General features: G+C 44.8%; 1 protein-coding gene across 7 annotated transcripts in view; it reads right to left on the reverse strand.

Moving 5' to 3' along the window:
• Positions 1–13,706, reverse strand: part of LOC140705028 (uncharacterized) — a 138,284-nt gene that overhangs the window by 67,282 nt on the left and 57,296 nt on the right. The window contains exons 1-2 of one of the 7 annotated variants that reach the window (XM_078388325.1): positions 3,503–5,268; positions 492–1,210 (exon numbers count right to left, since the gene is read on the reverse strand). The exons of 5 other annotated variants lie outside the window; for them this stretch is intronic. In XM_078388325.1, coding sequence (XP_078244451.1) covers positions 492–1,136 — 645 coding nt within the window. In that variant the 5' untranslated portion in view covers positions 1,137–1,210; positions 3,503–5,268. Of the gene's footprint in view, positions 1–491; positions 1,211–3,502; positions 5,269–13,706 lie in introns of those variants that run through there. One more of the 7 variants, XM_078388322.1, reaches the window with a different exon arrangement.

The raw sequence follows: 13,706 nt of genomic DNA on the forward strand, positions 1-13,706 counted from the left end.
TGTTTTAAAACTTGTATGTCTCTGCCACTATTAATATTATGCTTATTTAACTGTTTTTAAGACTCTAAACATTTATTGTTCTGTAGCTTTTCACAGAATCTATGAATAAAGGAGTGGGAAGGGGCCTCTAAGGGCGTCCAAATCAAAGCAGACCTGACAGAGCGTTGCCCAATTATCTCTTGAAAATTGCCTCCAGCGTTTGTTTTAATAAGGCTTCGGTCTTTGGAAGAGAAAGGAGAGGCATCCATATTTTAAAATAAAAATATAAAACCCATATTTACTAAAATGGCAACCCACACAACAATTAAAATAGAGAAAAGAAAGTCGAGCATGTAACAATTAGGCCAAGCGAACCTTTTGAAAGTAACAAACTTCATCTTATTTGGAATGGCACTCAACAGACGACATTAAACTTTCCTAGAAGATGTGTTATAAATTTTGTTACCCTACTCCACGTTCTGTACTCTCTTAAGCAATACACAGGATCTCACCTGCCACTTTGCTCTCTCAGCCCCTTCTTGGCTCATGAGGAAGTCCTCCGCCAGGGCCAGGGCCTGGGAACACGTGTCGGGCCCTCCTGCCCGGATCCAGCCCTGGAGGTCCGGGGGAAGGCTGGCCAGGAACTGCTCCAGGATCAGTAGCTCCAGGATCTGCTCCTTGCTGCGTCTCTCCGGCCTCAGCCACCGGTGGCAAAGCTCTTTCACTTGGCTGTGAAGCCTCCGTGGCTCATCAATCTCCTGGCAGGAGACGTCCCTGAAGTGCTGGCGCTGCTTCTCCATCCTTAGGCCCTCCTTTCGCAAGATGGCAGCCTTTACTTTCCCATAATCCTCCCTGTCTCCAGCTTCCAGGCTCTGAAAGGTCTCTTCTGCTTCCCCATGAAGTGCTGGCAGGAGCTGGGTCACCCACTCTCCTTTGGGCCAATGGCACGCATTGGCCACTTCCTCGAAGGAGGCCAGGAAGTCCTTGGCATCATCCCACGGGGCAGCCTCGGAGATCACAGGCTTTTCCCATCTCCTAGAACTGGGCTCCAGCATCTCCAGAAACTCCTGCCACTGGGCTTCCCAGCGCTGCTGGAGCCCCTTCTCGGCTTCCTTCTTAACCTCTTGCCATCTTCCCCCACAGCTTGCCTCTGCCATAAGCTCTGCCCGGCCTCCGCTCGTAGCTTCTCCTCCTATCCTTCTTTGGCTTCTTCACTGCTTTTCTCTACCATCTAAATAAAAATATTTGCAAGTCAGATCTCCTGTTGCAGAATATCTTATAGAATAACTGAAGCCTCATAGCCTTTGGAAAAGAATATTTTTGAAAAACAAGGAAGACATTCCACCCTATTTCTACTTTAAAGGTATGACACAGAGTAACAACCAGTGAAAAGGTACTGTGGTGCCCCGCAAGACGGGCGCTCCGTTTGACGATGAAATCGCTTGATGTTGATGTTTTTGCGATCGCAAAACGATGTTTCCTATGGGAGAATTTTGCTTTGCGATGATCAGTTCAATGCTTCGGGAACCGATCATCGCAAAGCGACGATTTTAAAACAGCTGCTCGGCGGTTTCAAAATGGCCGCCGGGTAAATAAAATGGCTCCCCGCTGTGTTTTCGGACAGATTCCTCGCTGCACAGGCAGCGAAAACGGCCGTGCTATGGAGGATCTTAACTGGACTGTGAGTTTCAAGCCCATAGGAACGCATTAATCGGGTTTTTATGTGTTTCTATGGGCTTTTTAATTTCTCTTTACGAGGTTTTTGTTCTACAGCAATTTGGCTGGAATGAATTAACCTTGTAATGCGAGGCACCACTGTATATGATCCAATGGGTAAATAACAATTCTAATAATAATCTTAGAACTGCAGAGCTGGAAGAAATTAAAGGGAAAGATGGGAGTAAATTATTGGGAAGTTGAATCATGACGTTGAATCTTCACAGATATACTGTATTGGCGTAAATTGTGGAATAAACAAATGGATAATACGTCTGTAAGGTTTAAGGAAAATTGTTACCAAGTAGTGTAGAGATATGATCTTGAACACTAGTGAAGTTAAATATGTTACATATAAATGTAGGATGTGCTGAAGGTGAAAAAAAGAAAAAGGGACATATTTACATACATGGTGGACTTGCAAAATAAGGAAGAAGGAATGGATAACAATTTTTGAAGAGATTAGGAAAATAATTGGTGTGGATATACAAATGTCTTCAATAACTGCCTTGTTGAACATGGTTAAGAATAACCAAAGGAAGAAATAAGGGAAGGAATTCATTATCATAACAATGTCTTTGGTAAGGTTAATATTTGCAAAGAACTGGAAAAGTAATAACCAAGTCAATGCTGGGGAACGGTACAAAGTAATGTGGAATACTGTATAGCCATTCATGATAAATTAATTTGTGAAACGAAAATCAAAAAGGAGTATCAAAAAGTAATGATTTTTTAAGAAAAATGGATGAATTTTTAATATAAGTATTTTAGAAAGGAAAGACGTATAGACCGGGAGAAGAATCCGTGTGTTTCTGGAGAGAAAGGGGCAATGTGGAATGAAAAAAATAAAGAATATGAATCTGATCCCAAGGGGGAGGGTGGCACAGGGTTGAGAAATGAGAGTATGGTTAGTTTTGTTTAACTTTAAGTTGATTTAATGTAGTCCACTGTAAATTTATGGTTTTTTTTACTTTCCTATTTTATTTATTTACTGTATTTATTTAAAAAAGAACTGCAGAGCTGGTAGGGAACCTGTAGATCATCAAGTCCAGCCCCTCTCAAGGAAGCCCAGTGGGGGAAATAACCTCTTGCTTCACACCCTGAGGCCTAAACCACTGAGCGATCACGATTGGTTCTGGGTCCCATGGCAGAGCTCCTTGGTTGAGAGAAGCCAGAGGTTGGGAGTTCGATTCCTCCCTCTGCCTCCTTCGGGAACCGCCAGCCTGGGGGGTCTCGGGCAAGCTGCGCCATCCCAAGAGGGGCCCCCCCAAAAAAAGAAGGGAAGGATCCACCACTTCTAAGTCTTCTTTCTCTCTCTCTCTCTCTGGAAACCCCTCAAAATGGTTGCCACAAAGCAGGATGAATAGGGACCGTGTGGAAGAGGGCGAGTCCCCGTGGCCTGCCTGGCCAGCTTGTTGTCCGCCCTGACTCTCTCGGAGGCTGCTTGGGGAACCCCCTCAGCCAGTGGGGTCACCTCCGCAGTCCTGGTAAAACCCCACATATCTCTGCGATCCCCTGCGTTTTTACTCGCAAGGAAGTCTGCCTCCCAACTCCCCGCAAAGAAAGGCCGGGGGGGGGGAACCAAAATAAAAGGGGGCGAAAACGCCTCTCCAGCCCCCACTTGGCGCCTCTCTGGGCCCTTCGGAGCCTCCCTGTGGAGTCGGAAAGAGGGCAAAAAATGCAGGACTGGCGGGAGGGCGAATCCACAGGGGAGCCCCAAGGCCACCTCCGGGCCAGCGCCTTCCAGGCACGCCCGCCTCCTTCAGCCAGCAAGAGAGCTCGAGGGAAGGACGGTCCCAGATCCTACCAGAAACGGCGAGGAGGCTTGTGTGACTCCGCCGGCTTGCTTCCTTGCTGGCGTGTTGTCTCTTCCTCTTTATCTCTGGGCTCCTTAGCTTCGTCGGGTGTAGCCACCCGAGGCCACGGTCCTAACCCGGAAGGTGGCCCCTTCCTAGGCTTTGGAGATGGGGAGACAGTGGCTCCTCCCTGGGGCAGAAGTCCCTGCCTTATCCCTCGCCTTCCTCCTCCTCCTCTTCCTCTTCCTCAGTGCAGACATGCCTTCCAGGATTCACACGGGCGCCCCCTCTTGGGCGACGCCATCGTTACACCTTCCCCCTATTTAACAAACGGGTGCAAGACTCACACACACACATAGATGTGCTTCACAAACGAAAGTCTTTGTGACTTAATGAAAGGATGTTTCCCCTTGATCTGTTCGCAACTGTAAGTAATGAAAGGTTTCTATACTTTCCCCTACAAATGGATCAGAGTGAGACCTTCAGTGCCAGTTTATAGGAAAGGGGTGGACCGTCAACCTTGGGCCTCCATATGTTCTTGGACTACAATTCCCAGAAGCCTTCACCAGCACCTCTGCTGGCCAGGATTTCTGGGAGTTGAAGTCCAAGAACATCTGGAGGCCCAAGGTTGGGGACCACTGGTCTGGAGAACTGGAAGCCTTTCTCCTCTGCGAATCTCTGTACTTCTGCTGTGCAGAACAAGAGGTTTTACCAGAAATTCAAAATTCTGCACCAAGTAAGAACCGCAGAACTAAGCAGGGAAAGAAACCATCTCCTTCGGCCAATCCTTTGACTGAAACTTTGTGCCCTGCAGAATATTCTGACTTGCGCCAATTAGCAAGGATACTGTTTTTGTCTTCACACTTTGCCTGCCTATTCTTGCATGTTCCGCCCCTTTTAAAAATACAGATACGCTGGGAAAGCTGGCATCTTTATATGGCAGGTGAGCTAGGGCCCCATCTTCGTAATTGGGTAGTTTCACAGGACCAGATGTGCCACCCCAAATAATTTGGAGGTAGGATGATTGGAAGACAAAAGGAAGGCTTCAACATACAGATGGGTTGCGGATGTTTCAATAGCAGAAAGGAAGGCAGGATGGTAATGGGGTTGATTGATATCCTCCAGTATCTGAAGGGCTCCCATATCGAAGATGGTCCCGTTATATCCAGAATTGCTGGATAGCTCAAGAGTTTAGGTCTCTGGCTATGCAATCTGAGGTTGGGAGTTCGATTCCCCACTTGGCCTCCTTGACAGGGGCTAGACTTGATGACCTTGAGAGTTCCTTCCTGCTCTCCAGTTTGAATACAATTATCTTCTGCTGCTCTTGATGGGAGGCCTGAAAGGAACTAATTCAAATTATAAGGAGATTTCAAACAGTACAGAAGGGAGACCTTCCTGATGGTAACAGCTCTTTGATAGTGTAATGGATTGCTATGAAAAAGGATAAATTCTCCTTGGCTCAGCCATATTTCAGGTTCCTAGATGACCCCGGAGTATATTTTCAACTCTATAATTCTATATTCTGCTCCTTGCTGCCTCTCTCCAGCCTCAGCCACCGGTGGCAAAGCTCCTGGAGTTACTTGTAAATCCTCCGGGGGGGTCTTCCAACTCCTGGCAGGAGAAGTCCCTGAAATCCTGGTGCTGCAGCTCCATCCTCAGGGCATCCCCTCGCAATATGGTGGCCTTCACTTTCCCATAATCCTCTTTGTCTTGGGCATCCAGGCTTTGAAAGACCTCTTCTGATTCTCCACTCAGTACTGGCAAGAGCCGGGCCACCCACTCTCCCGGAGGCCACAGACAAGCCCTGGCCACTTGTTCAAAGGAGGCCAGGAAAGCCTTGGTATCATCGCATGGGGCCATCTTTGACCCCAGGGGGTCCTCCCCTCCGGTGCGAATGGGCTGAAAGGTCTTCAGGAACCCCTGCCACTGGGTATCCCAAAAGTCTTGCACCCCTTTGCTTTGTCCCCCCTTATCTCCAGGCAAGGGCACCCACGCTGGTATCTCTGTCATGTATTCAGGTTCAGCTCTTCTGGCATGGCTTCCGACCAAGGAAGAATTTTCTTCCTTCATGGTTTTCTCTAAGGATTCCAAGCGCAATGGAGAGAACCCAAGACTCATGACAGGAGCTTTTGCTTTCACCGCCCTCTTCCCCGCTGGAAACAGAGAGGAAGACAATCAAAGCCCTTCTGTCTCCTCGGCTGGTCTCCTGATAACCTCAGTCGGATCAGGTAGAACTGCTAAGATTTGTAAATGCTTGCCATTCTCAGAATCGCCCAGTGGTTCATGGCCATCCATGCCCTGGAGAGATTCTTGAGGTGGAAGTAAGAGGTTTCTTTCCCTCTTTAAAAAAAGAATGAGATTAGTCAACGTTTTAAGACAGGGCAGGGAGCATAAATATGGCAAAAGAATGTGTGTTTAATTCAGATGAGTGACCTCAAAAATACTTTTTCATATATCTCCACATGAAAAGTGTATTTGTATACCTCGTTCTGTGCTTTCAATGAGAACAAGGAAAAGTCAGAGATAAATGCCATAAAATGGTTCTCTTTTCAGCACATTTCATCAATTTAGATTTTACTGTTGGTTTTGACTTTAATATTGGCTGCAGTCGTACCTTAAAGACTAACTTGACAGAACGACACCTGCAGAAAGTTGGTGATGTCTTTAGCTGGGAACAAATAAATATGTGCTTCTCTTGTTCCCCAGCTTTTTCAACTCTTGTGTAACTCCTTTCATCAAGTAGAAACTGTGGGATCCACAGAATGGAAAGAGGATGTCATTTATTACCAAACGTTGCTTCCATCAGACACCTTTACCAGCTAGGAGAAGTGTTACGGAAATTAAAACTTACTCCTTCTGTCCTGCAGCTCCCGCTCCTTTCATGTGGTGAAAGGTGTTAATGCGGGTGCATGTGTGTTTGTGTTGGAAATGCCACAGGACAGAGGTAGGAAGTCTTTAATTACTAAAACTGCAATCTGTTGGTGAAATTATCATTCTTCCACAGGTGTAACTTACACAATAGGATCTCAGTGTGTATTTGACAAACACATCATGTGGGTGGCATTCCGAGAAAGTTTATGCCAAATAAAATGTTTAAGGTGTCATAAGACTTCTATCCTGAAGCAAGAACTATGGTTATGCATCATAAATAAGTAAACTAGAGGATTTAAACAGAACCACCCTGTACTTTCTAAAGAAGAAAGCAAAACAGAAACTTCTCATGTGTAAGTACACAATTGAGACACTTTCAAAATTAGGATTGTCATTTCTGCAACACTCTAGCACAGCTTATGCCCAAGATATAGCAAACAGAGCAAATGAGATGGCCTTAATTCACCTTCCTTTCTAACAGCAGTCCAGGTCATGCAAAGCCATTTCTTCAGAGTTTCCCTCAAGGCAATTTGCTTTTTAAGCAATGAGTATTGCAACTAGTAGTGGCAATATTACTTTTTGCATGCAACAATTTACTTTAAAAGGCACTTAAAAAGGTGTTCAAGTCACTTTTAGTAATATTTTTAAAGATTTTTTTACCAGTTTTTATACCAATCTCTTATCAGTCCGAAGTGGGAGGAAAAGCATTTGTTTTGTATTTTTGTAAATATTTCCAATACATTATCAGACTAGGCTGCGAGAGGGGAAAAATGTCTTACCTCCTTTTCCTTCCCTGCTTGGAATGACGCATCGGAATACAATCAATCAGTTGCATAATTAGAGAAATGATAATTGCAACCTAGCTCCAAGAAGTAAGTAAGTAACGCTATGAGTTCCTTTCAAAACATAAAGTATTTCTAGATCCATATAACATCTAGTATTCTATTAGTGTTCATGTAAGCATCACTTAACTTTCTGTGGCTAATTGCAGCTAACTGAGGAGGTGCTGGAGTGAATGTTGGTTGTGTAATCAGGTCTGTGACCAGGTGAACAACTTAGATGTGACCTGACATTTTGTCAGTTAGCTGCAATTAGCTATGTCTAGTTACACAAACCTAACACAATTACCAATTGGATCTTGGCCAGGGTACAGTATAACTAAACTAATCCTTCCCATACTTGAGACATGTCATGAGAAGATGGGAGTCACTGGAAAAGAGAATATTGGAAAAAGTTGAAAGTACAGTGGTGCCTCTCATAACGAGCACACTGCTTAACGATGAATCTGCATAGCGATGCGGATTTTGCGATCGCTAATGCGATCGCATACAGATGTTTTGAATGGACAAAAATCACTTTGCGACGATTGGTAAGCGTTTTGCTTACCGATTTTCTCATAGTGATTTTTTTAAAACAACTGTTTGGCGGTTCCAAAATGGCTGCCGGATGCCCAAAATAGCCGCGCGCAGTGTTTTCGCGCCCTGCCCTTGCTTACCGAGGGCGCGAAAATGGCGGCCGGATAGGGAAACTTCACTGAACGGTGAGTTTAGGCCCCATTGGAATGCATTAAACGAAGTTTAATGGGTTTTTCTGTTCCATATAGTGATGTTTCCCCATAGTGACGGTTAATCCGGAACGGATTAACCTCGCTATGCAGGGCACCACTGTATTAAGAAAAAAAGAAACCTAACATGATACTCCACAATACTGATTTTATTCTTTCTCAGTTTTAATTCCTTTTAATATACCTACTTGATTTTAATGGCTTTACAATTGTTTAGATTGCAGTGGACCCTCGACTTACAGATGGCTCGACTTACAGACTTTTTGAGTTACAGACTTCTCTGGCCGCAAAATTTAGGTTCGACTTACAGCCAGAGAATCCACCTACAGACCGGAAAAAAACGAAATGGAACAAAAATGGAACGAAAACAGCCAGTTACAGATTAACCAGTTTTCAGTGCATTGTAGACTCGACCTACAGACTTTTTGACCTGCAGCCACCGTTTCAATACGGATTAATTCCATAAGTAGAGGGTCCACTTGTATATGATTTTATGATTTTTAGCTTAATGTTGTTTATCTGTGCTTATACTTTAAGAAGTTTGCAGTTGCTTTGAGCACTACCTGGAAATGCTGGATATAAATATAACAAACAGAAAACAAACCAGTTATCCCAGAAAGGAAGCCAGAAACTTTAACTTGTAGGACCTGAGCAGGGATGTTACTGATAGGACCTTCCGGAAGTAACTGTTGTTCTTATGTGCTTTCAAGTTGCTTCTGACTGATGAATGAGTGACTTCCAAAATGTCTTCGTTGAAACAACCCTGTTCAGGGTGTGCACACTCTAGTCTCTGGCTTGCTTTACAAAGTCAGTCCATCTCATAGTGGGCTTTCCTCTTTTCCTGCTGCCTTCAGCTTTTCTTAGCATTATTACCTTTCTTAGCAATACTGCCTTACTCCAGAGAGTCCTGCCTTCTCGTGAGGAGCCCAAAATAAAACAGCCTCATTTTCATCATCTGTGCTTCCAGAGAAAGTCCAGGCTTGATTTCATCGAGGACCCACTTAGGTAGGTAGGTAGGTAGGTAGGTAGGTAGGCAGGCAGGCAGGCAGGCAGGCAGGTAGGTAGGTAGGTAGGTAGGTAGCTAGCTAGCTAGCTAGCTAGCTAGCTACCTACCTACCTACCTACCTACCTACATACCTACCATCTATCTAATCTGACATTATATAGAGATTTATACAGATTAATATAGGACTGGTATATCTAAGTGGGTTGGGGGGGCCAAGAGTCTGAATTTCCTTGAGAAGGGCCAGCCAAGATGATTTGCACCTTCCTGACTGATAAGGGTCGATGCCCCACCACCTGTTTGGCCCTGGGCAAGTGGTCCCCGAGCGGTCCCAAAAGGAGGCAATGGTTAAACCAAGTGCAAGTTCCTCATCACCAGCAAAACCCTGGGAAAAGTTACCCCAAATTCAGACTTTACGTGGTGGCCCACTATTATCACCATCATGATAATATTCTTTTAAGGTTTTATATTTTATACATGTTTTATATTGTCTTTCTGAAGTACTATGCAATAATGCTGCATTCTGCTATGCCATATGAAGTGAATTAATAATCATCATTATCGCTGTACTAAAATATATAAATTTAATATTGTATAACCACGTAGTGCAAAAAAAACACGTCTAGGTGGTTTGTTCAAACCTCACAGTACGCGATCAGCTTCCAATACAATCTTAGATATGTCTCAAAAACACGGGATAAGTTTATTTTACAACTATCAGGATGAAACGAAGACTGTGGAGGCAACTCATAAGAACAATGGCATGAATGACTGATATCATCATCATCTTAGAATGGCGGAGCTGGAAAGGATCGTATGTATGCACAAACCAGAATTAAATACAGAGCTCCCCCCTTTCCCCTAAAACATCTGAGGACTCCTTCCCACAAAAAAATGTATATTTTCCAACCAATATTAATCACTCCCCCTTTCTTGTACTCTTGTCTCCCTGGCAACCAGTCCCACATGCCTCTCCCTGGTAACCTCTTTCCACCCCTCCCAAAAGGCCACTCCTCCCAGTCTGTTCCCTCCAAAAGCCTTAGAGAAGCCTGCCAGGTTGTGGGATGGTACTGATGTACCCATTTTGCAGATGGTGGAATCGTCATCATCCATCAGAGCTGGAAGGGACCCTCAGGATCATCAAGTCCAGCCCCTGTCAAGGAGACAAAGTGAGGAATCGAACTCCCAACCATTTGCCTAAACCGCTGAGCTATCCAGATTGAGGAAGAGTCGTTCCTTCCTTCTTACCTTCCTATTTCAGGAACAGCCATTAATGACAAGTTTTGACTGCCTAGGAGAAGGAAACAGTCTCCCACCTGCTCCACTTTGATGCTCGGGTGTCAATCTCTGAAGAGGGGGAAGGCTGGCCAGGAAATGCTCCAGGATCTGCTCCTTCTCTCCGGCCTCATCCATTGGGGGCAAAACTCCTGGACTTGGCTGTGAATTTTTTTTGGGGGGGGGGGTCTTCAGCTCCCTGGCAGCAGAACTGCCAGAACTGCAGATGCTGTATTTCTGTCTTCAAGGCATCCCTTTCCAAGATGGTGGCCTTCACTTCCCTGTAATCCTCCCTGTCTCTGGTTTCCAAACTTTGAAAGGCCTCTTCCTCTATGCCATTGAGTGCAGCCGGGCTGCCCACTCTTCCCTTGGCCACTGGAAGGTTTTGGCTACTTGCTCAAAGGAAGTCAGAAGAGCCTTGGCATCATCCCAGCATTATTGAGTTCTGCCATTTTGTACACCCCTTCATGGATTGCTGCCTTGTCGTGGCGAGGGGGCTTGAGTAACTCAGAGAAGCTATGGGCTATGCCATGCAGGGCCACCCAAGACGGACAGGTCATAGTGGAGAGTTCTGACTAAACGCAATCCACCTGGGGTAGGAACCGCAATTCCACTCCAATATCTTTGCCAAGAATGCCCCATGATGAGAAACAAAAGGCTAAAAGATATGACGCTGGTAGATGGGACCCTCTGGTCAAAAGGCGTCCAACATGCTACTGAGGAAGAGCGGAGGACAAGTACAAGTAGCTCCAGAGCTGATGAAGTGGATGGGCCAAAGCCGAAAGGACGCTCAGCTGTGGACGTGCCTGGAAGTGAAAGGAAAGTCCGATGCAGGAAAGAAAAATACTGCATAGGAACCTGGAATGTAAGATCTATGAACCTTGGGAAGCTGGAGGTGGTCAAACAGGAGATAGCAAGAATAAACATCGACATTCTGGGCATCAGTGAACTAAAATGGATGGGAATGGGTGATTTCAACTCAGATGATTATCATGTCTACTATTGTGGGCAAGAATCCCGTAGAAGGAATGCAGTAGCCCTCATAGTCAACAAAAGAGTGGGAAAAGCCGTAATGGGATATAATCTCAAAAATGATAGAATGATGTCAATACGTATCCAAGGCAGACCTTTCACCATCACAATAATCCAAGTTTATGCACCAACCTCCATTGCTGAGGAGACTGAAATTGAACAATTTTATGAAGATTTACAACACCTTCTAGAACTGACACCGAAGAAGGATGTTCTTCTCATTCTGGGGACTGGAATGCTAAGGGAGGGAGTCAAGAGATAAAAGGAACAACAGGGAAGTTTGGCCTTGGAGTTCAAAATGAAGCAGGGCAAAGGCTAATAGAGTTTTGTCAAGGGAACAAGCTGGTCATCACAAACACCCTTTTCCAACAACACAAGAGGCGACTCTACACATGGAAATCACCAAATGGGCAACATCGAAATCAGATTGACTATAGTCTCTGCAGCCAAAGATGGAGAAGCTCTATACAGTCAGCAAAAACAAGACCTGGAGCTGATTGTGGCTCTGATCATCAGCTTCTCATAGCAAAATTCAAGCTTAAACTGAAGAGAGTAGGAAAAACCACTGGGCCACTCAGGTATAATCTAAACCAAATCCCTTACGAATACACAGTAGAAGTGAAGAGCAGATTTAAGGAACTAGATTTGGTGGACAGAGTGCCTGAAGAATTTTGGATAGAGGCTCGTAACATTGTACAGGAGGCAGCAACAAAAACCATCCCAAAGAAAAGGAAATGCAAGAAAGCAAAGTGGCTGTCCAACGAGGCCTTACAAATAGCAGAAAAGAGAAGGGAAACAAAATGCAGGGGAGATAGGGAAAGTTACAGAAAATTGAATGCAGGCTTCCAAAGAATAGCAAGGAGAGACAAGAGGGCCTTCTTAAATGAACAATGCAAAGAAATAGAGGAAAATAACAGAAAAGGAAAAACCAGAGATCTGTTCAGGAAAATTGGAGATATTAGAGGAAGATTTTGTGCAAAGATGGACATGATAAAAGACAAAAATGGAAGGGACCTCACAGAAGCAGAAGACATCAAGAAGAGGTGGCAAGAATACACAGAGGAATTATATCAGAAAGTTTTGGATATCCCGGACAACCCAGACAATATAGTTGCTGACCTAGAGCCAGACATCCTGGAGAGTGAGGTCAAGTGGGCCTTAGAAAGCCTGGCTAACAACAAGGCCAGTGGACGTGATGGCATTCCAGTTGAACTATTTAAAATCTTAAAGGATGATGCTGTTAAGGTGCTACTTTCAATATGCCAACAAGTTTGGAAAACTCAACAGTGGCCAGAGGATTGGAAAAGATCAGTCTACATCCCAATACCAAAGAAGGGCAGTGCCAAAGAATGCTCCAACTACCTGACAATTGCACTCATCTCACACGCCAGCAAGGTTATGCTCAAAATCATACAAGGTAGGCTTCAGCAGTATGTGGACCGAGAACTCCCAGAAGTACAAGCGGGATTCTGAAGGGGCAGAGGAACTCGAGACCAAATTGCCAACATGCGCTGGATTATGGAGAAAGCCAGAGAGTTCCAGAAAAACATCTACTTCTGCTTCATTGACTATGCAAAAGCCTTTGACTGTGTGGACCACAGCAAACTATGGCAAGTCCTCAAAGAAATGGGCGTGCCTGACCACCTTATCCATCTCCTGAGAAACCTATATGTGGGACAGGAAGCAACAGTTAGAACTGGATATGGAACAACGGATTGGTTCAAAATTGGGAAAGGAGTACGACAAGGCTGTATATTGTCACCCTGCTTATTTAACTTATATGCAGAATACATCATGTGAAAGGCTGGACTGAAGGAATCCCAAGCCGGAATCAAGATTGCTGGAAGAAATATCAACAACCTCCGATATGCAGATGATACCACTCTGATGGCAGTGAGGAGGAATTAAGGAACCTTGTAATGAGGGTGAAAGAGGAGAGTGCAAAAAACGTTCTGAAGCTCAACAGCAGAAAAACTAAGATCATGGCCACTGGTCCCATCACCTCCTGGGAAATAGAAGGGGAAGATATGGAGGCAGTGACAGATTTTACTTTCTTGGGCTCTATGATCACTGCAGATGGAGACAGCAGCCACGAAATTAAAAGACACCTTCTTCTTAGGAGGAAAGCAATGACAAACCTTGACAGCATCTTAAAAAGCAGAGACATCACCTTGCCAACAAAAGTCCGAATAGTCAAAGCTATGGTTTTTCCTGTACTGTTGTATGGAAGTGAGAGCTGGACCATAAAGAAAGCTGACCGCCGAAGAATTGATGCCTTTGAATTGTGGTGCTGGAGGAGACTCTTGAGAGTTCCCTGGACTGCAAGGAGAACAAACCTATCAATTCTAAAGGAAATCAACCCCAAGTGCTCATTGGAAGGACAGATCCTGAAGCTGAGGCTCCAGTATTTTGGCCATCTCATGAGAAGACTCCTTGGCAAAGACTTTGATGTTGGGAAAGTGTGAAGGCA

This window comes from Pogona vitticeps, chromosome 2, assembly GCF_051106095.1.
Source record: "Pogona vitticeps strain Pit_001003342236 chromosome 2, PviZW2.1, whole genome shotgun sequence".
Lineage (NCBI taxonomy): Eukaryota > Metazoa > Chordata > Lepidosauria > Squamata > Agamidae > Pogona > Pogona vitticeps.